This window comes from Rhinolophus sinicus, linkage group LG06, assembly GCF_036562045.2.
Source record: "Rhinolophus sinicus isolate RSC01 linkage group LG06, ASM3656204v1, whole genome shotgun sequence".
Lineage (NCBI taxonomy): Eukaryota > Metazoa > Chordata > Mammalia > Chiroptera > Rhinolophidae > Rhinolophus > Rhinolophus sinicus.
This window is the reverse complement of record NC_133756.1, coordinates 13,540,505-13,563,826: the sequence shown is the minus strand read 5'-3', so window position 1 is coordinate 13,563,826 and position 23,322 is coordinate 13,540,505. Positions and strand designations below refer to the sequence as shown.

The 23,322-nt window shown below is 37.3% G+C and overlaps 1 protein-coding gene across 11 annotated transcripts in view; it reads left to right on the top strand.

Annotated features, from left to right (window-relative positions):
- SCMH1 (Scm polycomb group protein homolog 1) overlaps positions 1–23,322 on the top strand; it is a 145,173-nt gene that overhangs the window by 15,952 nt on the left and 105,899 nt on the right. For 9 of the 11 annotated variants that reach the window (XM_019737146.2, XM_074334515.1, XM_019737138.2 and 6 more), the window contains one exon: positions 10,312–10,392. In XM_019737146.2, coding sequence (XP_019592705.1) covers positions 10,368–10,392 — 25 coding nt within the window. In that variant the 5' untranslated portion in view covers positions 10,312–10,367. Of the gene's footprint in view, positions 1–10,311; positions 10,393–23,322 lie in introns of those variants that run through there. The other 2 variants (XM_019737142.2, XM_074334516.1) reach the window with 2 other exon arrangements.

Genomic DNA, 23,322 nt, shown 5'->3' with positions numbered 1-23,322 from the left:
CCACCTAACTCTCTAATTGAAATTTCCTCATCAGTGAAATGGGAATAATAGTAATTTCTCACTGGATATTATGGATAACCATATGAAATATATACGTAGAATTGCTCCCAACAGCTGATATAAATGTTAGCTGTTAACATTTCAACTTCCTTTTTTGTTGGGTTTTAGGTAACTTATAACCAAGTTGAGGATTTTTAAGAAGTACTTTCACTTTCCTTCTACCACTCTGTCTCAATAAAACAAATCAGAAAGTTGACAAATGTTTTATATTCACATTAAGATCCATATTTTAGGATTTTCCAAACATTTAAAAAATAACTAAAGCTTTTTCCTTTGGACACCCTGCCAGACTCTCAGTTGGAGAATCACGCTTAGCATCTTTTTTGAGTCAGTGGTGCAATAGGAAAAGACTGGAACCCTAGCTCCACAAATATAGCTCCATTTAGATGATATTTTTCAGAAATTCTTCAAAGTTTCTGATTCTTTGATGGTACTCTTCCCTGTTTTCCAGTGCTGCTATGTAGCTGTGTACTTTCTCATATTTTTAAAATCTTCTTTTGTCATCTCAATACATGTCTTTTTTTAATTAAAGTTTGTTGGTTTGACAATTGTTAGTAAAGTTACATAGATTTAAGGTGTACAGTTCTGTATTACATCATCTATATATATATCACATTGTGTGTTCACCACCCAGAGTCAGTTCGCCTTCCATCACCATATATTTGATCCCCTTTACCCTCATCTACCACCCCACCCCCTTTCCCCCTGGTAACCACTAAACTATTGTCTGTGTCTATGAGTTTTTGTTTCTCATTTGTTTGTCTTGTTCTTTTGTTGTTTTTGCTTTATATATCACGTATCAGTGAAATCCTATTGTTCTTAACTTTTTCTATCTGATTTATTTCACTCAGCATAATAATCTCAAGATCCAGCCATGTTGTCGCAAATGGTACTATTTCATCTTTTCTTACCGCCGAATAGTATTCCATTGTGTATATATACCACAACTTCTTTATCCAATCATCTATTGAAGGACACTTTGGTTGTTTCCATGTCTTGGCCACTGTAAATAAAGCTGCAATGAACGTTGAAGCGCATGTGTCTTTATGGACAAATGTTTTCAGATTTTTGGGCTAGATACCAGGAGAGGGATTGCTGGGTCGTATGGTAATTCTACTCTTAATTGTTTGAGGAACCTCCACCCTGCCTTCCATAACGGCTGCACCCATCTGCAAGTGCATCTCTTTTAAATGAGTTTTAATCAGATAGAATTTGCCTTTGTGTTATGTGGATTTCTTTAATAAGTTGTGAGGACTGTATGCAGAAAAGTCTTTGAAAAGCTAAATTATATTCTCTCTCGTCATCCTCTCATTACCTTTATGTAATGATCCTGTCAGATTTGAGAGTAATTTACAGATAAAGGACCCAGCTTGTTTTTGTTTCATTTTAAGAGATTTTCCATAACTTTTTCTCTCTCAGAAATCATCTAAGTCTAAATTACAAACCATCCAAATATATTCTTTTTTAAATTCAGAAAATAGTCACGTTGCTCTGGTCATGTAGTTTTTGAATTTTATTCCTTTTTTTTCTTAATGATGAGCATTTATTCGTTTCATTCAAAAATACTTATTGAGTGCCTCCTCTATACCAGGCACTATTCCCAGTGCTGGAGGAGACAACTAAATAGACAAGGAAAATATTAAATGGTGCTAACTGCTGTGGAGAATTAAGCGTGGTATGATAAGAGAGACTCTAGGTGACGAGATTGAGTGGTCAGGGAAGGGTTCTTTGAGGAAGTGACTTATTTTTATTTATTTCAGGTGTGCAAAACAATGCAATACTTAGACATTTCACCCCTCACAAAGTGATAACCCCCCTGCCCCAATCTATTGCCCCTCTGACATCATATATATCTATTACAATTCCATTGACTCTATTCCCTATGCTGTACTCCATATCCCATGACTATGTATATTAAATTATAGTTGACATACAGTATTATTCAGCTTCAGGTGTGCAGTGCAGTGGTCAAACATCTGAACCATCCATGAAGTGGTCTCCCTAATAAGACATGTGCCCATCTGACACCCTACAAAATCTTTACAACATTATTGATTATATTCCCCAAACTGTCTTTCATATCCCCATGGCAACATTGTAGTTACCAATTTATGCTAATCCCTTCCCCTTCTCCCTCATCCCCACCCCCCACCCTTCTAGCAACCATCAATTTTGAGGAGGTGACATTTAAGCTAAGACCTGAATGATAAGCCAGTCATACGAATATGAGGTGGAGCATTCCAGGTAGTGTAAAGGCCCTAAAGTAATAAGGAGTTGGCGTGCATGAGGAGCAGAGACGGCCAGTGTGGCTGGAGCTAAGTGAATAGATGAGAGTGGTAGGGGGAGGTCTGGTGGAGGTCGTCGGGATCAGATCATGCATGATGTGGGTCAGGTAAGGTACTTGGGTTTAATTTTAAGTGCTGTGGGGAGCCTTCAGAAGATTTTAAGGCGGAGGAGGTGACATGAGCTAATTTACATTAACATATAATCAAGATAGGAACATCTAATACAGTCAGCCAATGCTGAGAGCCTCTAACCAAACATAGGCAAAAGATTGCATTTACTCCTAGGGCATACTATTATAAGTAGCCCAGTTTTCCAGGAAAAACCCTAAGCCTCAGAAACAAGAAATGGGCCAAATTACCTTGCTTTGAATCCCAGCTCCACCATTTACTAATGGTATAACTTTGGGCAAATTATAAGATCTCTCTGCACTGGTTTCCTTATCAATAAAATGAAGATAATAATAGTACCCACCTTACAGTGTTGTGAGAATTGAACAATTTAGTACAAGTAAAATGCGTAGAACAATGCTTGGCATATACCGTGTTTCCCCGAAAAATAAGACCTAACCGGAAAAGAAGCCCTAGCATGATTTTTCAGGATGACATCCCCTGAACATAAGCCCTAATGCATCTTTTGGAGCAAAAATTAATATAAGACCCAGTCTTATTTTGGGGGAAACACGATAGTAAGTACTTAACATTTAATTTTATTATTTCCTCAAGATATGGGTTAACACAATACCACGTGTCTAGTGTGACTTAAGTACTAAATTGTAAATCTTATTTAATTTTAACTAAATTTAGAAATTGATCCTTTATACAGTTATTAGGAAATTTTAAGTATGTTTTAAATAACGATATATAAATCTTTTTCAACTGTAAATTTTATGACATTTGAATCACGTATCTGATAAAAACTTAGCATCTGAATTGAGATAAGCTATAATTGTAAATACACACTGGATTTTGAAGACTTAATGTAAAAATGTGTTTTCATTGACTTTTAAAATAACATTTCAATATATTGTGTTAAATAAAATGCATTATTAAAATAATTTTTACTTGTTTTCTTTTAAAAAATGTGACTACTAGAGAACTTAAAATGACATGAGTGGCGTAAATTATATTTCTGTTGGATGACACTCCTCTAGATGCTGGGGCTGAGGAAGGTCAGTGGAAGAAGCATATGGACTGGGGGAGGTGCTTTTTCCAATGGCACAAACACACCTGGAGATTCCAAAACACCTTCACCCAGTGGCGCCTCCCTCCCTATCAAATTAACCCTACCTCTTACCTTCTGGCTGAAAATCAGTGCCTTTAATGAGCCTGCCCCCACTGATTAGGAGTGTTTTGTATTCTTCAGGTGTGTCATGGTGGGAAAAAAGTATGCATCACTGCTCTGTGTGAAAGAGCGTTGCGCAGGTTAGACACTTATCAATGATTTTAATGAAATAACTATCTGGAGTTCTCTGAACTAGTACTACCATATAAAATTGTTCTCTAAAATAAAGTCTACCACTAATCCTGGTCCAATGAACCCGAGACTTAAAATGAGGAAGAATTAAAGTAGATCTTAAATAAGGGATAAAGTCCTGGTTCAAAAGCTGAGGAAGTTGAGAAAGGCATCTTGTGTCCTAAAGGCTAAATTTCTGGGATACAAAACCAAACAAAAAACTCAGAAAGCCAAGCAACCATAAACTTGTCTCTGACGTGAAACTAAACATATGTTTTTTTCTTCTCATGCGTCTTGATGCGTGCTGTTATATACAAAGGCTTTTGACTTTTTAAAAGAGGCTTTATTCTCAAGTTAGCACAAAGAAGATTCCTAGTAAACACTCTTAGCAAATAGTACTACTCTTCTGTTTTAGCTGTTTGGCATGCTTATATATTCTTTCTGTATCACCCCCAAATAATTTTTTTAAATCTATAATATGTCTTAACTTTATACCACTCAAAGATTATTCCATGCCCTCTCAATAAAATCAGTTTCTAGAGAAGAAAGCCCTTTCCTTAGATTGCTGTACTGTTTTGGTTTCACAGAAAACATTTCACTGGAAGCCCCTTTGTAGTCTCTGGCCTTCCCGTTACAATGAAGAAAGAGGTAATCTCAAAGTTTCCCAACCAGAAATGATTGTCAGAGCAATTGCCTGAGTAGCTGATATCACTTGATAAATTTCCCTTATTTCCATAACAACAGGATTTTCTGTGAAGCCTTAAAATCAGACACTTGATGTGGATGATGAGGAAACAGGCATGCAGCTAGTTTGTAGTACATATGGACCTGCCTGGGAAAGCATTATAGAGTTCTAACCGCCTGGTTTTTAGGTGAAGAATCAGAAGCCCTGAGGAAGTGACTACTGAGTGACAAAGAATGAACCAGGCCAAGGTTAGGTCTAAGTTGCATCTCAGTTTCTTGGTACAGAGAAACCATGATTGTTTCGGGTTTGTAAGTCTGTGAGATTCCTGAAGACCATGGATAATGCCAAGGATTCGTAACTCACCTTTTTTAGGCTAAGAACTTGAGACTGTGTGTGTGTGTGTGTGTGTGTGTGTGTGTGTGTGTGCGCGCGCGGTGGGGGGATTACAAAATGGCTTATAGATGTGGCTCTGTCAGTGAACCCAAATCACTTTATGTACCTGTCTCCCGTGGCCTAAGCAGGTGAGGATTTCATCTATTCTCAGCGCTCTCTGTCTAAGGAGGTAATTTTCTGTACAGGACTCTATCCTATCAGACCCTAATAGATCTCTAGTAGTTGTGGCATAGACATCTTTCAAAGGTCTGTTTGGACAGTGTGAACAGATAAAAAAATGATAAAGGGGTTATTGGTCTCTTATGGGTCCCCAAAGCCATATGAGTCTGACCTAAGATTTTAATTTTGTCACCATGAAAAGCTTTTATTAAGTGGCTTCGTCTGCAGATGGTGGCATGCATTCAAATCTTCACTCCAGAAAACCTTGGGGAAGTAAGTCACTTAGAAGCTTAATGTTCTGGAGAGTTACAGGTTTGTTTCATTCATTACACATTAAACATTTATTTAAAATAATCATTCTAGTTGGAAATTATTCTAAAATGGATTGCACCCTTCTTCCTTCTTTTTAATTTAGTGTGTTGAGCCTCATTTAACCTTTTGTTAGTGACTCACATCGTGTGTGTGTAAAGGATACAGAGTTCCATGGGCTTTTAGTAGTCTGATCCTATTTTCCCACAAGCCCATTTTTAGTACATGACTTTTACAGAGTACAGAATATAAGTTCTTTCAGAAATGCATATTGTTGTAAAAATGCCTGGATTTAAGCCTGTGGGTCACAATCAAATAAGATGTTTTTATTTTTTGTTTCTTAAGATAGGGACAATTTGTTTTTTCATTAAAAAAATTTTTTTTTACTATTATTGAGGAATAGTGTGTTTCTCCAGGGCCCATCAGCTCCAAGTCCAGTCGCCATTTTCAATCTTAATTGCAGAGGACGCAGCCCCCCATCCCATGTGGGAATTGAATCGGTAGCCTTGTTGTTGCAAGCTCACGCTCTAACCAACTGAGCTACTCAGCTGCTCCACAAATAATGTTTGAAAGCCACTGCCATAGTTAGCTCCTTCCTGTCGCAATTATCATTTCTTGCATTTGCATAGTACTTGACTATTTGCTAAGCCTCTAAGTCAGGGGTGTCCAAACTTTTTTCAACGTTTTTCACCAAGGGCCATGTGCGGTAAAATATACAAACAGCCGGGCCACTCACTCGAGGTGAAGTACGTATTGCCTCACCTGGTTTATTTAAGTAAACTAAATATATTTTTGGAATTTGCTGCGGGCCAATTAACAATGGATCATGGGCTGCAGTTGGCCCGCGGGCCGCAGTTTGGACACCCCTGCTCTATACATATATATGGCCTATAATAAGTAAACTAGGGGAGGGATTGACTTCATGTTGCTTTTAAACTATATAATAGGCTAGCATATTGGAGCTAAAAGAGCATGAACTTTGAAATTAGGTGATCTTTAATTTTAGCTTTTCTGTTTAGTAGCCATGTGACCTTGGATGCCTTAATTAATCTTGTTTAACTTTAGAACCTCAGCTTCTTTTTTTTTTTAGCTTAAATGGGAAATGCCAGAATTGTTGGGTGCTTTAAATCAAGTAATGAAGGTAAAAATGCCTAGGAGGAGCCCCATGGATGACTCTCACAAACACAATGTTCAGTGGAAGGAAGTGGACATTAAAAAAAGAGTACACGTAACATAATTTTATTTATATAAAGTTTAAAACAGGCAAAACTAATCTACAGTGATGGAAGTCAAGACAATGTTTACTCTTGAGTGAAGTGATTGGGAGAGGATACAAAAGTAGTACTTTGTGTCTTAGTAATGATCTCTTCCTTGGTTTGGAGACACACTGTAAAAGTTCATTGAGCTCCATACTTAGGATTTGTATACCTTTCAGAATGTATATTTTTATACTGTACTGTATATTCTTATTCTTATACTGTAACAAAAAAGTTATTTTAAAGTGCTTATTAGCACAGAACCTAGAGCATAATTATTTCCATAAGTTAACAATATGAAAGTTTATTTAACAAAGTGATTCTAGCCTTTCCTTGTAATCTTTCAATTTCTTTGTTCTGTTATGGTTCTTTGTCTCCTAATTCCAGTTTTATGCCTAGACATGTTTAGTAAATATATACTGATGATAATCCTAACTGGTGTAGTTGAAGAAGTTTAGGTCAGTCAGACAAGGTGAAATTGAATGTCTGACCACTGTGGTCTAGGAGTAAAATCAGGAATGTGATTTTTGATTTGATGCTATTCTCTGATCATTATGTGATTTGATGTTTTGCTTTTTAAGTGGAGATTAAATAGATCTTTTTCTGATTTGTGTAATACAATTTTTTCTTATATTGGGTCAGTTTCATTATTGAATTTTTTCATAGTGGGATATTGGACTTACTCTGTTATTTGTGACACTTTTAGTACATGCCAGTTATCATGTAGTAGGCTTTGAAATGGTCATTATCACACCCGGTAACACCTTATATATTTTTCTTAGTTTCTTGTCGCTGCAAAAGAACCATACTTACTATTTTTGTACTACAAGTATAGAAGTAGAACTTGTGTACTTGGAAATTTATGCAAGATCCTGTTATAAAAAACTTAGAATTGTTGAAAATTCAATTTAAAAAATTGAGAAAGTTATTTCTTTTTCTGCTAGGCAATTTGTGGAATATAAAATAAGTCTATGACAGTCTCTGGCCTCAGGGAGGATAGAAGTATATAAGGAGAGGTTTGTGAGATAGGCAGAAAATGAATTTGTCTACATTTGCTTTTGGTCATTTGGACGTTGGCCTTTGAGAAGTTTCGGATAGAGATACTAGCAAGGCCCGCCCTCCAAACCTCAGAGAGCTGTGGTGGTGACTGTATCTTACGGGTGCCCTGGAGCCGAGGTACAGAGAACTGACTTCATGAGTGGTCAGTACTATGACAAAAAGTTAGGGAGGTGGAGAGGAACCCCCTAGCTGTCAGATACTTATTTATATTAATTCATTAAAATAGATAATGCCATTCCATCCTCAAAATCCCTTTGGAGTAGACACTATTATTTCTGCTGTAAAGACACAGAAATTGAGGCCCAGAGACATTTAGTAACTTGTCTAAGTTTCCACAGCTAGTCCAGAGTTAATATTCAAATCGAAAGCCTATCTGCACCACTTGCTATATACATAAAGAGAGTAATGTTATCCAAAGAAAGGATGTGTTTATCAGAAGATACCAGCTTGGAAACATGCTAAATGGGAGGTCATAAAGAAAGTTGACAGCAGGTTACATCTAGGATTAGCCAGGAAAGGGAATGCTGTTAACTTCAGGAGTTAATTTCTTGAAAGTCCCTCTGAAGCTTTTTGTATTCCTATTGTGAGATGGTTGCATGGGACTGTTAAACCCTGGTGCAAATCTGCCTGTTGCCTGTTTCTTTTCTTTTCTGGTAAAATATACATAACATAAAATCCACCATTTTAACCATTTTAACGTATTAAGTACATTTACAATGTTATGTGACCCTCAACACTATCCATCTTTAGAACTTTTTCATCATCCCAAACAGAGACTCTGAACCCATTAAATCATAACTCTCCATGACTCGCTCTGCTCAGCGCCTGGTAACCTCTGTTCTAATTTCCATCTCTATGAATTTGCATATTCTAGTCACCAAATGTAAGTGGAATCATACAATATTTGACCTTTTGTTTTTGGTTTATTTCACTGAGCATAATGTTTTTAAGATTCATCCATGTTGTAGTAAGTATCAGAATTGCATTCCTTTTTAGAGCTGAATAATATTCCATTGTATGTATATACCGTATTTGTTTATCTGTTCATTTATTTATGGACACTTGGATTGTTTCTACCCTTTGGCTCTTGTGAATAATGCTGCTACAAACAAGTATCTGTTTCAGTTCTTGCTTTCAATTATTTTGGGTATGTACCCAGGAGTGGAGTTGTTAGATCATATGGTAATTCTGTGTTTAACTTTTTGAGATTTTCCACAACAGGTGCACTGTTTTTCATTCCCCTTAGCAATTCTCAAGGGTTCTAATTTCTTCACATCCTCAACAATACTTACTATTTTTGTTTGTTTGTTTGTTTGTTTGTTTTTATAATAGCCATCCAAATGGGTGTGAAGTGGTATCTCATTGTGATTTTGATTTGCAGCTCCCTAATGATTAATGATGTTGAGTATATTTTCATTTGCTTATTGGCCCTCTGTACAGATAAATGGAGAAATGTCTATGAAAGTCACTTGGCCATTTATGAGTTGGGTTGTTTAAAGATTTTTTGTTGAATTGTACGAGTTCTTTATGTATAGATATTAATCCCTTATCAGGTATATGACCTGCCAGTGTCCTCTCCCACTCTGTGGGTTGTCTCTTGACCCTCATGATAGTGTCCTTTGATGCACAAATGTTTATTTTAATGAAATCCAGTTTATCTGGGGGTTTTTTTGTAGTTGACTGTGATTTAGATACTATCCAAGAATCATTGTCAAATCCAGTGTCATGAAGATTTTCCCCTATGTTTTCTCATAAAAGTTTTATAATTTTACCTCTTATGTTTAGTTCCTTGATGTATTTTAAGTTAATTTTTGTATATTGTGTAAGGTAAAGTTTCTACTTCATTTGCATATAGGTATCCAGGGTTTCCCATTTGTTGAAAAAAGCATCCTTTTCCCATGAATGGCCTTGGCACCTTTGTTGAAAATTGTTTGACTGTACATGTTAGGGTTTATTTCTGGGCCCTCTGTTCTATTCCATTGGTCTATGTCTGTCCTTATGCCAGTGCCACACTGTTTTAATTACTGTAGCTTTGTAGTAAGTTTTGAAATCAGGAAGCATGAGTCCTCCAACTTTGTCTTTTCATTTTCAAGATTGTTTAAACTATTCAAGGTCCTTTGAAATTCCATATGAATTTTAGGATGGCTTTTTTATATTTCTGCAAAAAACATCATTGTGATTTTGATAGGGATTGCATTGAATCTGTAGATCACTTTGGGTATAATTGTCATCTTAACAGTTTTAGTCTTCTAATTCATGAACATGGGATGTCTTTCTGTTTATTTATGGTTTCTTTAATTTCCTTTAGCAGTGCTTTGTAGTTTTTAGTGTACAATATTTTAGTTCATGTGGCTGTTATATTTTTCACAGTAAATTAATAAATTAACATTCTAGTTTGTCCATCGTTGTTTAATGACCTATAGACCTGCCCTCAAAAAATCTGTTCTGTTTTTAACAGAATCGGGATTCTGAACCCACAAAGCTGAGGGACTGATCCTGGAAATTGAAAACCTAACCAAATTGCTGCCCTTGGGAACCAAGTCTGCGAGTCCAGACTGCTGCTTTCCTCTGATAAAAACTGAATTTCACTGCATGTCTTCTTTGATCTATAGTTGTTCACATTTATAATTTTTTTCTATCTTTTGCTTCTAGATTTCTCCATCCTGCTAAAGAGGAACGATTTCCTATTTGGTATAGCTGATGGTACCATGCAAAAATCAGATCCTCGAAAAGGTCAGAATCTATGTTTATGCATAATAGAGAGTTATCCTCTACTAGGCTGTGTATGAATGTATGTGTTGCAAAAAGTGATTAGAGTGAGTAAAAGAATCTCACCCTTGCCAACTTATCCTGCAATTTTAACAAATCTCATGTATCATTTATACAGCTCTTTATAGTTTGCAAAGAATCGTTCACATAATTATCTCATACTGTCTTTACAGTTATTTTACGAAGTAAGTACTATAGCTATTCCTATTTTATGGAAACAATGAGGGATTAAGAGACTTATTCATGGAATACTATTCGGCGGTAAGAAAAGATGAAATAAGACCATTGGTGACAACATGGATGGATCTTGAGATTATAATGCTAAGCAAAATAAGTCAGACAGAAAAAGCAGAGAACCATATGATTTCACTGATATGTGGTATATAAACCAAAAACAACAAAAGAACAAGACAAACAAATGAGAAACAAAAACTCATAGACACAGACAATAGTTTAGTGGTTACCAGAGGGTAAGAGGTGTGGGGGGGTGGTAGATGAGGCTAACGGTGATCAAATTATATGGTGATGGAAGGAGAACTGACTCTGGGTGGTGAACACACAATGGGATTTATAGATGATGTAATACAGAATTATACACCTGAAATCTATGTAACTTTACTAACAATAGTCACCCCAATAAACTTTAATTAAAAAAAAAAGTACCAAAGCCCAAATAAACTAACACTTTTAAAGTCTCCAAAAGGGTAATACAGTGTAGATGTGTCACCATTGTATGTGATTCTGGAACTCATACTTGAGGATCACGCTGCAGAGAAAGAATTCTTCACAATGCCCTTTTGGAGACATTGCTCCAAATACATCGTGGAATATTTTCAGATGCAAATCATTTCAGCAAGCACTTATTAAGGGTCTCCTATATTCACAATAGTGGCTTAGTATTTGAAGGTTTAACTTGGGAGTAGGATGGAAATATTATGCTTAAAAATGTAAATAAGGTAGATTATGTTTAGGGGTTTATATACTAAGGATTCATTTATTCTTTTACATAACATTTATCAAGCAGAAAGTATGAACAGTCAAATATCTTATATATTCTGTAGTCATAGCATAGCACATTGAAAATTATTGTTGCCAGTGACCACCCTCAATCAAGAAACAATTATTATAGAGATATAGAAGTATTTTGTAAAGTTTTAACATTAAATATACATTATTCCATCATTAAAAAAAAGAGACTTATCAAAATCTTGTTACTATGAATGGCAAGATTTTAGTCCTCGATCTTTTGCCTCTAAATCTTTCCCTTCTCACTACATCACAGGTTCATAATTTGTATCAGAACTTAGTAGACATGTAAGTATGGAAGCTGTATGAACATTGGAAATAATGTATGTAAAAGTGTGAAAAAAAGTTAAAACCCCTTTATAGATGTAAAATACCATTAAAATAAGCCAGATCTTGATAGATATTGAATGTCTAACATAATCCTTTAGATGACACCAAACACTTCGATGTGTAATGTAACATTGTATTAGTATGGCAAACGAGGCGCTTCACAGGTTGCTTACCTACTTTTCTAGTCTCATCTCACTCAGTTCCTGTCATTTGTCTCTGTAACTTACCGTACCCTTTTACATCTATAATAAACTGCTTGCTGCTCTCTGAACACTGTTCATTTCCATGCCTTAGTACCTTTGTACCATATTCCCTTTGCCTAAAATGCCTATTCATCTTTCTTCTGATAATCCTGGCTCAGCTTCATCACTTCTATGAAGTTTTCCTCAGCTCCTGAAGCAAAGTTAATCGTTCCATTCTGTTTTCCCAGAGCACTTTGTATAACGAATCTCTGTTAGTCCAAAATTTTATATTATGATTGTACATTTGAATTACTCTCTGTCCTACTAATCTGTGAGTTCTTTGTGAGCATAGTCTGGGACTTATTTGTCTTTGTATCCTTAATACCCTGCGTTACTCCTAGGCTTAGGTACATTTTGTTTAAAGAATGAAAGAACAGCTTTCTTAAAGGATCTGTACGTTAAGTCGGAGAATGACCACATAAAAATACTTAAAAGCTTATAAATATATGCAAATGAATACAGTACATGCTTGAAATGGGATGATCACAGCCAGGCAGAATTATTTAGGGAAGGATTCCTCAAGTTCAGGTATTTGGCAACCGATGGCCCATAGGCCAAATCCTGTCTGCTGCCTGTTTTTTGTAAATACAGATTTATTGGCACATAGCCATGTTCATTGTTAATATGTTTTCTCTTGCTGGTCTCATGCTAGAGTGGCAAAGTTGAATAGTTCCAACAGAAACCATATGTCTCATAAAAGGGCCACTTGGCCCTTTACAGAAAAAGTTTTCCAATCCCTGCGCTAGGAGGTGGGTTTTGAATAGAGATAGGAAGAGAAAAGGAACCTGAATTGATGAAGCCCGAGCACGCATCATAACGTAATATAAACAGGCCGTATAGTAGGTATGCTAAGGAGAAAGTTCCACTTTAATCCATGTTGTCAGAGAGTTATGTTGAAGAGATGAAATGTCAAGAATGCTTTGACTTGAGAAAGAAGGAACGTAGAAATCCAATGGAAAGAAATTATCAAGGGAACATTCTGGGCCTGTAGTAAGGTAGTTTCCTAAGTAGTAGCAGGGCGTGATGATAATGATGATGATGGCGAAGGAGAAGGAAGCAACAGTACAAATTAGCATTGATGGAGTGTCTACTATGTGCCAGGTACTGTTCTTAGTGCTTTATGTATATCCAATTTAATCCAGCAACTACCATGTTTTCCCGAAAATAAGACCTAGCTGGACAATCAGTTCTAATGTGTCTTTTGGAGCAAAAATTAATATAAGACCTGGTCTTATTTTACTGTAATAGAAGACCGGGTCTTATATCATGTCATATCATATCATATATCATATCATATCATATCATATCATATCATATCATATCATATCATAATATAATACCGGGTCTTATTGTTAGAGCAGTTCCCAGTGACCATAGCCACTAGGAACTTTCCCGGCACGTTAGAGTAGTCACCGGCGATAACGGCTATTAGGGGCTTTCCCGTCAGATCAGTATCTAGCGACCACAGCCGTTAGAGACCTTCCCGGCACCCCGGCCAGCTTTAACCAATACCCTAGCGCTGCAAACCCCCCAAACCCAAAAGCCCGACGCTATATAACCAAAATGCCCGACCCGGGCAAGTGCTCAGTCTTTGGGAACGATCCTGTTGAGCCCGCTGTTGAAATAAAGCTGTGTTCTCCCTGATCTCTGCGTGCCGCTTGAGTTTCTCGGTCCTCGCCGTTTTCTGCAACATCATATCATATCATATATCATATCATATCATATCATGTCATAATATAATACCGGGTCTTATATTAATTTTTGCTCCAAAAAGACATATTAGAGCTGATTGTCCGGCTAGATCTTATTTTGGGGGAAACAGGGTATATGAGGTAATTGCTGTATTGTCTTTATTTTGCCGATGAGGAAACCAAGACACAGGGGTCAAGTTACTTGGCTAAGGTTATACGACTAGTAAGAGATAGAACCAGATCTGAACCCAGGCAGTCTGGCTTCAAAGTCTTCATAATAAAGGAGGGAAATCTGGGGATATTTGATAAAAGCACCCTTAAGCTTAGAGTAATTAGTCTGAGTAATTAGGGAGTATGCTTGCTATTCCATCGAGAGAGAGAGAGAGAGAGAGAGAGAGAGAGAGAGAGAGAACCTCTATTAGAAATTTGGTTTTATATGAAACTACTATTACTGATGGAAGTATGCTGGGATTGCCTCATGGGTATTGAGATACAAAACTTATTGAGAACTACTTCCCTAAGACCAAGATCCACTGCCAAGAGTGAAAGGAACTTCCTGGGGAGATGTGGGATCTTCCTCACTGGAAGTATAAGCAAAGACTTGGTAGAGATGGTAGAAAGAAGCTTCAAGCATTAGCTAGGATTGTTGGAATTGGAGGGAGGAGGAGGAGGAGGCATTGAATTAAATGAGTTTTAACATTCTTTCCAAACCTGTAGTTCTGGTATACCAATAGACTGATTACCAAGCACAAAGGAAAGGTCTCCAATGTGGCTTTGACATAGTTGATTTGAGTGGAAGACAAAGTAGTATAGGAGAAAATCCAATATATAAAATTCGAATTTGTAGAACAAGTTACTTCAAAGCAGACATTGGATTTATTTTTATAACTAACCATCTATAATTTCAATAACCAACTATAATTTCAACTAACCATCCTGGTGTGCTCAAAATATACTTCATTTTTTATTAAAAAATTCCATTTACACTTAACTTTTTGGGACTATAGTTACTGCGTAAAATAAAGGCAGCACCCATTGTTCATTATTTCAAAGGTGGAAGATATTTCAGAGTATCTGCCACGTTAAGTTGTAGGGGATACAGAGGAAATAATTGAGCTGGGCCCCTGCTGCTACTGCCCCATAGACTTATAATGTGATAGAACCTGAAAGGGGCCTTATAGATCACGTTCAACACTTCATTTTACAACTGAGGAAAGTTAAAAACCAAAGATGATGTGTTACTGGCTCAGAGTCTCACAGTCACGTAGCTGGAAATTGACTTTCAAAAGTCAGAGATCAGGTATGGAAAGTGCCTGCCAGTGAGTGGCAGGTAAATGAGGAAGCAGAAGGGAAAGAAGGTGATGATGATGATGTTAATTTGTTCTGCCCCATGTCACCCTTCTGTAAGCCTTTAGAGAGAAAGGTGGTGTTGTAGGGATGTGCACTGTCCACGCCACAAACCTAAAGTTGCACAGTGTAGTAAGGACGAAACCATACCCTCTAAAATGACAGGATCTCGGGTTTGCAGGGCCTTTCTGTTCCCCCTGATGGTTTAATATTTCCACCAGGTTATCTCACCTCTGCTTCCGTACCCTCAATGATGGCAGATTTGTATCTTTCCTTCCCAGAGAGTTCCTTACACTGTTGGATACCTCTGGCTGCCAGAAAGCTCCTAGTAATAAGCTGAATCCTATCTATCTGTAGCTTCCACCAACTAGTCCTAGTTCTCTCCCTTGGGGTCATATTGAACAAATAAAGCAAATCTCATCTCTCCTGTATAGGAGAACACTCCAGATACTTGCACACATCTCTGCTGTTTCCCCTGGTTAAACCTCCCTAGTTTCTTAAACCCTCACTATCCTCTTGCTTTCCTTTTAATGAGATGGTGTGTCTGTATCTCATTCAGAGTATAGGACCTAGATTTGAACATAAAAGTCTACTTCTGAAAAGTGCTGACCCAAATGAGAAGGAGGATGGTGGTGGTGGTGGTGGTGGTGCAGGCTACTTATTTCATGACATCAGATCCATATATGCCTGCCTGGAAGTATGATGTGGCACCATTGGTACGAATAAACTTCTCCCCTGTTCAAGAAGCATGGGCTAGAAGCACCCTAAAGGCATCAGCTTCTCTTATGCTCTGGATCACACTTCTGTAAGCCTCTGGAAAGGGTAAGTCTTATACACAGCTGAAGTCTACTAGGACAGCCTGTAAGACAAAGGGAATTATGGCTTCTGTGCGTTTTCATTAGCTACTCATTGCTAGCTGCTTTGCTTGTTAAAGGAAATATTGATGTTCTCTGGTGGTTCTTCTCTGTGCACGTGCAGAGATGTATAATTGCTATAGAGGGAGTGGGGGAGGCATGATCACCAAGGAGAGATCTGCTTCGTCTTCTTTGTTCACATCTGCTGCACGCAGAAGACAGGATTTATTGCTCTCTTTGAGAAAGTAATTGCCTAGCTTGCTTCCCCTCCCCCCAATCCCAGAGGAGTATTACCATCTCATCACATTTATCTCTAACGGCAGCAAAGTAAATGAAGGAGAGCTGGAGGCAAAGGACCAGCTGAGCGGCGCTAGGAATACTTGTTAATAGGACGGAGTGGCTAATCAGTGGCACATCCCTATGTGGCATGTCCCTATGGACATGAGACCAGTCCCGTGTCTGTCTTCTGCCTCCTCTGACGTGTGTCCTCCATGACACAGAGGAGGCAATTGTTCTGCTCCCAGCATTTCCATTTTGATCTCTGTGCTTATCGCCGTAGGATTACAGTTTATTAAAACCACAGTTATCTAACACTGAAAGGGTTCTGTCTTAATGGGTTTTCAGAAGTACATTTGATGCTTCTTTTTTATATTTTCTAGTTTTCATTTCTGGGGGAAGCATCCTCCTTCCCTGTTCCCTTCCTCCCTTCCTCCCCACCCTCTCTCTCTCTCATTGGTATGTGCATGTAAGCCTGCATTACTACCTTTGTGTTTTCCAAGCTCTGGGAATATTTAAAACATGCTACCTATGGGCATCCTCTGTTTAATTTTTACCTCATGAAATCCCAGACTGTGCCTAATCTTAGTCAGTGTCCAGATCAAGCTAATAAACATCAGTGCTTTAGTTTTTACTGCAGTGAAATGGATAGACTATCCACAGTCACATCTGGTTGTAGTTCTTCCCAAGGTGGGTATTCCATGTTAGAAGCATTTGTAAGGGTTCTTTCTCATGAGTTTGTTTGTTTTGAGGAGAGAGACAGTCTTGTTAAGCGCATAGTTTGTGTTCAAATCCTGCCTTTCCTACTGACTGTAACCTTTTAGAAGCTTCTTCAACCTCCCTGCGTGTTATTTCCTCATTTGTAAAAAGGGGTAATGATATCGTACTAAGTGGTGTCGTACTGGGGAGGACTCGACAGGATGGTGTTGTTGAAATTCTTAGCACAATGTCATGCACATAGTAAACAGCTTAAAAATACTGCTATTTAATGTTAATAATTTTTATTGCTATTTTAATATATAAGCAATAATTTACAACTGAATTTTTGATATAATATATGAAGAATTTTTTTCTACTTTTCTTTGCTTCAAAGTGTGACTTGCTCTGATTGTTTTGTCACATTTTGAAAGGATGCTTCCATAGCCTTGCAGATTTTTCTATTACATATTTTCTTTCTTTCAAGGGATTCTAGAAATATCAGAGTTTTTACATTTGCTAGATCTGCACTATCTAGTACAGTAGCCACTGGACACATGTGTCTTTTTAAATTTAATAAAAATTAAATACAATTAAAAATACAACTCTTGAGTCACACTAGCCACATTTCAAGTGCTGAATAAACCACATGTTGCTGGTGGCTGGCTACCCATTAAACAGTGTAGATCTAGAACTTTTCCATCATCACATAAAGTTCTGTTGGACAGCTCTGCTTTAGATGTTGCTAGTCTGTGCTCTCACACACTTTTCTCAGAAATCACAGAGGATATGAGAGACTACTCTCTTAATGTTTCAGGGCTCTGGAAAACGGAAGAATTCAGGTTATTCTTCCTTCTCTGTCCTTCATTACTGTGTTTTGAAATAAATACAGGCACGTTCACTTACCCCCTCAAAAGATAACATTACCCTAATTTTTAAAAGTCCCAGTCAACAGTGAGAGGAAGCCAAAGGGAGAAGTAAAGTAGAAGTAGTTCTAGCAGATATTCCTAGAGTCGTTACTCAAATTATAAATATTAGAATCCTTAGGGGCCAACTAGTAACAGGAGATTCTAATGTCCTTTGTGTAAGTATGTACATTATTATTCACGGTCTGAGTTTTGCCTCTAACAAAGGTGGTGAACAGCAAATTTGTCCTTAATAATCCCGATTATCTGTATTATACACTTTTAAAGCCATTTTTTCATTTGTTCTTCACAACAACCTAGTGAAGCAAGTAGCACTGGGATTACCATTCCTGTTTTACTGATAAGGAAATTTAGGCTCAGTGCCTAAAGTCTTTAAGGAAAAGTAGTCTTTAAGGGAAAAACAGAGTTGAGATTCAAAACAGAATAAAATTTTAACTTTCAATTCAGTGTTTTGTTTTGTTCTGCTCTATTTTACCACCAATCAGACTGTGGTCAAAGAAAGAGTGAAATTTCTTTAGGGCAACTAGAAAACTGACTAACGTTGCACAAAGTACTCTCAGAGCATTGCTGCAGCTTCATTTGTCCTATGACCATGTGTATTAGTCAGGGAGGGCTGCCATAACAAAATACCACAGGCTGGGCAGCTGAAAACAACAGAAATTTATTTTCTCACAGTTTCTGAAGCTGGAAATCCAAGATCAAGATGTCAGCAGGGCTGGTTTCTGGTGAGGCCTCTATCTTTGGCTCACAGACAGCACCTTCTTTCTGTGTCCTCACCTCGCCAATTCTCTGTATGCGTTTGTGGAAGGAGAGAGAGAGACAGAGACAGAGAGCGATATCTCTGGTGTCTCTTCCTCTTCTTGTAAGGACACCAGTCCTATCAGATTAAGACCCCACCCCATGACCTCATTTAACCTTAGTTAGTTTTTTAAAAGTCCTGTCTCCAAATAGTCACATTGGAGGTTAGGACTTAACATACCGATTTTGTGAGAACACAGATCAGTCCATAACAACATGTTATGGTTTTTTTTTTTAGTATCTTTTGATTTTATGGCTTAACCTGGTTAGTTAAAAACTATATTTATATTCAGTGTTTACATGGGACCGAATGTAGCAAATATCCATCTTCTTTATTTCTGTGGATATTGAAGCTTAGTTAAATTAAACCTGTGGTACTTGCTATAAGGTACCGTCCAACCCTGAGATATTTTAATAAGGAAAAAAAAAGTATCTGACTATCCTACTTTTCTTACAATGTAGCCTAACTTGTTAATAGTTTAAAAATCTCAGTACTTTACAGGGTAATAAGTGTCTCTCTTCCTTCCCACAGCCATTCTACAGATAGAGAAATTAATTAACATACAGAGAAACTAACTTGTCAGAGAGAGCAGAGCAAGGTATTGGTGGATCCAGGGATAAATATTTAATTAAACCTCTTAACTCCTTGACCAGTTTTCAGTTCATTGACTATGCAGCCTAGTGGTAAATATGTTTTTACCCTCCTATCTTGGAGGTAGAGGGATTCAAAGCTGTAGCAAGGATGGAATTTAAGGAATTTCTCATCACTAATTAGATCACTCGTTATTCTTTTCTTTTAGCCATAATGTCCTTATTGTCATTAACATGAATTTTCCAGGTCATGACAGGGGGTTGGAAGTTTTGCTTTTTAAATATTTAAAAATATTTCTATAATAGTTCAACTACACTAGAGATTATTATTAAGAAACGAAAGAAAGAAAAACCTATTTAATGAATTTGTTCTGTGTTAGGCTCCATACTAGACATTTTGTATTATATTATCTTACTTAAATGTCCTTAAAATGTGTAGCCATTTCTGGAAGGTATGCATTCTTACCATTTTTATAGTGCTATTTTTAATAATATTAGTTGAATTAAATAGAAAAATATAAAATTCAGAGTTTAGATTTTAAATAAAATTTGAGGTTTGTGAAAACTAAAAACCTTAGCAGAAATCTTTAAAGCTAAAATCGCTTTATGCTTAAGCGTAGTTTCTGAGGTGGGATGATTTGTCTTGTCTGATATTAAATCAGGCTTGCTCTTCCACTTGACACTAAAATCATATTTTCTCTAACGTCTTTTCTTTTGTCTCTACATCTGAGATACTTACGATTCTTTTCATTGCTAGGGAGGTTGAACAACCAAGCCATATGAAAAGCACAGGTATAAATGGGCCTCCAGAACCAAGGTTCTCAGGCCATATTCTCTCTTCCATCCGTCACCTCTGCTGCTCTGCTCATTGACTTCCTGCGTATTGTAGATCTGCGTTCTCCGTTACAGTAAGAAGTGTAGCCACTGACAGTGACCACATTTTACTTCTCTTATCATACCCCCTTCTGCTTCAGCCACACGGAACTACAGTTGTCCAACATGGCACTGTCCATTTGCATCTTTCTCCCTCTTCTAGGGTGAAGGGTGAGTGCCTTATTACACACGTCTGTATCTAAGTATCATCTCTATGTCAAAACTGTTTTGATGAAAGCATGCATTTAAGTATTGACTTCTTAATATCTGTAATTTTTCTCTCATTGTATAACTATTTCTGAATTTGGAAAAAGGACAAACTTTTCTCTCTCTCTCTCTCTCTCTTTTTTTTTTGAGCGCTTGCTGTGTGCCAAGACCCAGGAATTACTGATTGGCTTAGTAATATTTAGCTCTGATACTCTGTGACAGGCACAGAAATAGGAGGTAGAGATAGTACTGTATTCTGCTTGGGGATATTATTGCAAAGTAACGTTTCTCCTTCACCATAATAGAGAAATAAATAGGAATCTCCTCAATAGAGAAAGAGGGGTAAGACCAGAGATATGCAAGACTGTAACATCCTTATGATGTTTGGATACAGTTTAGGGCTTGATCTGTGAAGACTTTTAAATGAGGTGGGGACAAGTTTTATCTTATTTGTATTTTAGAAAATTAATAACGAAGTATAGATTGGAAAGGAGTGAGATCAGACAGGAATTAAATAACTGTTTTTACTGGTCAAGGTGAAAAATAATGAAATCTTAAACTCAGAATAGGAACCGAGGCAATGGAAGAGAAGAGGAGATGGTCATCATTTTAGAGGAGGAACTGGTAGAATTTGATAACCTATTGGATGTGGAGAGCAAGGGAGACAGACAATTAAGGAGGATTTCAGGTTTCTGATTTGTTACTGTTAGCTGGAGTAGGGACTCCCAGAGAAGAAACATAGGAAAGGGAAAGGGAATAAAACAAAACTAGTTACTTAAAAATTATAGCTACATATCATAATATATACTCTGAAATGTGGCCATTATTATTAGAATGCTTTGAAAAGTGTGGAATTCTCACATGCTGTGTTCTATTCATTTAGGAATTGATACAGGGACAATTTTCTAATCCACTAAGTAATGTATGGTGATGCTTAAAAATTAAGCATTTTGCGAGGTAGTTGTCTCCTTTTCTTGTTTGGGTGCTGCTTTCCAAGTTCCACTAGTTTGTGCCTGGAATTTTGAATATTTCTTTTCAGAAGTTCCTTTTTCATTGTCTAAAGTTGCATATTATTTTGATGCCTTTCTGCCCAGTTAAGTTTATTAATCATTTTGTTCATTTTGCTTTGCCATTAAGTCTGGCTTTCATTTTTTTGTCATTACTAGCATATCTTTTCCTAAATTGCATTGGTTGCTTTTAAATATTGATTTATTAACGATCTTGCAGCCTGCTTTTTATTTATCATGGCTTCCTGAATTAGTTTTATTAGGTTGGTGCAAAAGTAATTGTGGTTTAAAAGGTTAAAAATAATTGCAAAAACCACAATTACTTTTGTACCAACCTAATCTATAGACTGGTAGCTCATCTTTACTTAAGTGATGTAATACTAAAAACTTGTATGTAAATAGACTATATATTGGTATTTAATTTTTAAGAATACATTCCTTCTAATTATAAAATAATTGTGAAAAAGCTTTAACATAAATTCAGTTATGATACCCAAATATCTTTTGTCTGTCAGCAATTTTAAAGCCTGATCAACTTGGTAATCTTTAATAATTATTTAGAGGAGAATAAACATGGCAGATTACTGGAGAGACAGGAGACATCAAACCAGGACAGAAGGCACCTACTTGGCGTGGGACACTGACCGGTGTGATTGGAGTGTAGTGGAAAAGGGAAAAGTCATAACAGATAAACAGAGCAGTGGCAGGAGCCAGATCCTGCATAGCTGTGTAAGGCACCCTCCACTCAGTGGAAGGCTGTTTTATGTTTTAAAACGCTCACTCTGACGTCTGTGTGGCGAATAAGCTGAAGTAGAGCAAGAGTAGAAACAGGAAGACAGATGAGCAGGCTGTTGCAATGTTCCAGGTAAGAAGTAATGGCGACTTGAGCTGGAGGAAGAGTGGTGGCATTAAGCACGGTAGGTGGGTTTGGGATATGGTCCAGCAGAACTAACTGATGCATTGGACGTGATTGTAAAGGAAATGGAGGCATCAAGGATAATTTCAAGGATATTTGGCTCGAGCAACTAGATGATGGAAATGCCATTTACTAGTTTGGGGAAGACAAAAAGAGGAGCAGGTTGGCAAGAGGTGACATTCTATTTTAGCCAGACTATTTCAAACTTAACAGTTTGAAATATCTGATTGATAACCATGTAGAGATGGCCTCCAGGTAACTGTATATGTAAGTGTGGAGTTCCAAGAAGAAGCCAGTGCCGGAAATAGGAATTCGGGAGTAATCTCAATGGAGCTGTGAGCAGAAAACCCTATTGGAATGAGGCGATCCTGTGAGGAAATGAGGAGGCAGTGACTGTAGACAACTATTAAAATAAGTTTTCCTGTGAAGGAGAGCAGAGAAACAGGCTATAGCAGAGGGATAGATGTGGGATTAAGAGGGTTGTGTGTGTGTGTGTGGGGGGGGGGGGTTGTTTGGGGTTTTGTATGTTTGTTTTGATAGGAGATGATGGAGTAGTGAGAATGTTGATGCAACCGATTAGAAGGGGAATACTTGTAAAGTTCTTAAGAGGATGAGAGGAAATGGGATCTGGAACATAAATGGAGGGTTGGCTTTTGATAAAAACAGAGACACTTCATCCATGGTGACAGGACAGAAGTCAGAAAGAATGATGAATGAGGAGCTTCATTCATTCACCAAACGTTACCTGCGCTTCTGCTACTATTCTGTGCGTTGGGGATACTCCACTAAACAAGAGCAAGTGTGTACCTTTCTGAAATGAGTGGCATATAGAAGGTTCCTATCCTTTATTTCTGTTCTCTCAGTGAATCCTGAATTAAAGGTATCCGCCTAAGAGTGAAGGAGGGAGGGAATATTTGGAGTATGAGCAGAGAGAAAAGGATAGGCATTTGGGTTTGTTTGTTTGTTTTAATTGGAAAGTGGAAAATCAAACTTAGTAGGAAAATGTGGTGTGCTTTCTAGTAGCATTTGAGAAGTATGGCCATGAGTGTAAAGTAAGAGCAGTAAGCTTGCATTTGTTTTTCTTCGGCGCTCGTGAGCTGTTGGGGTAGGCACC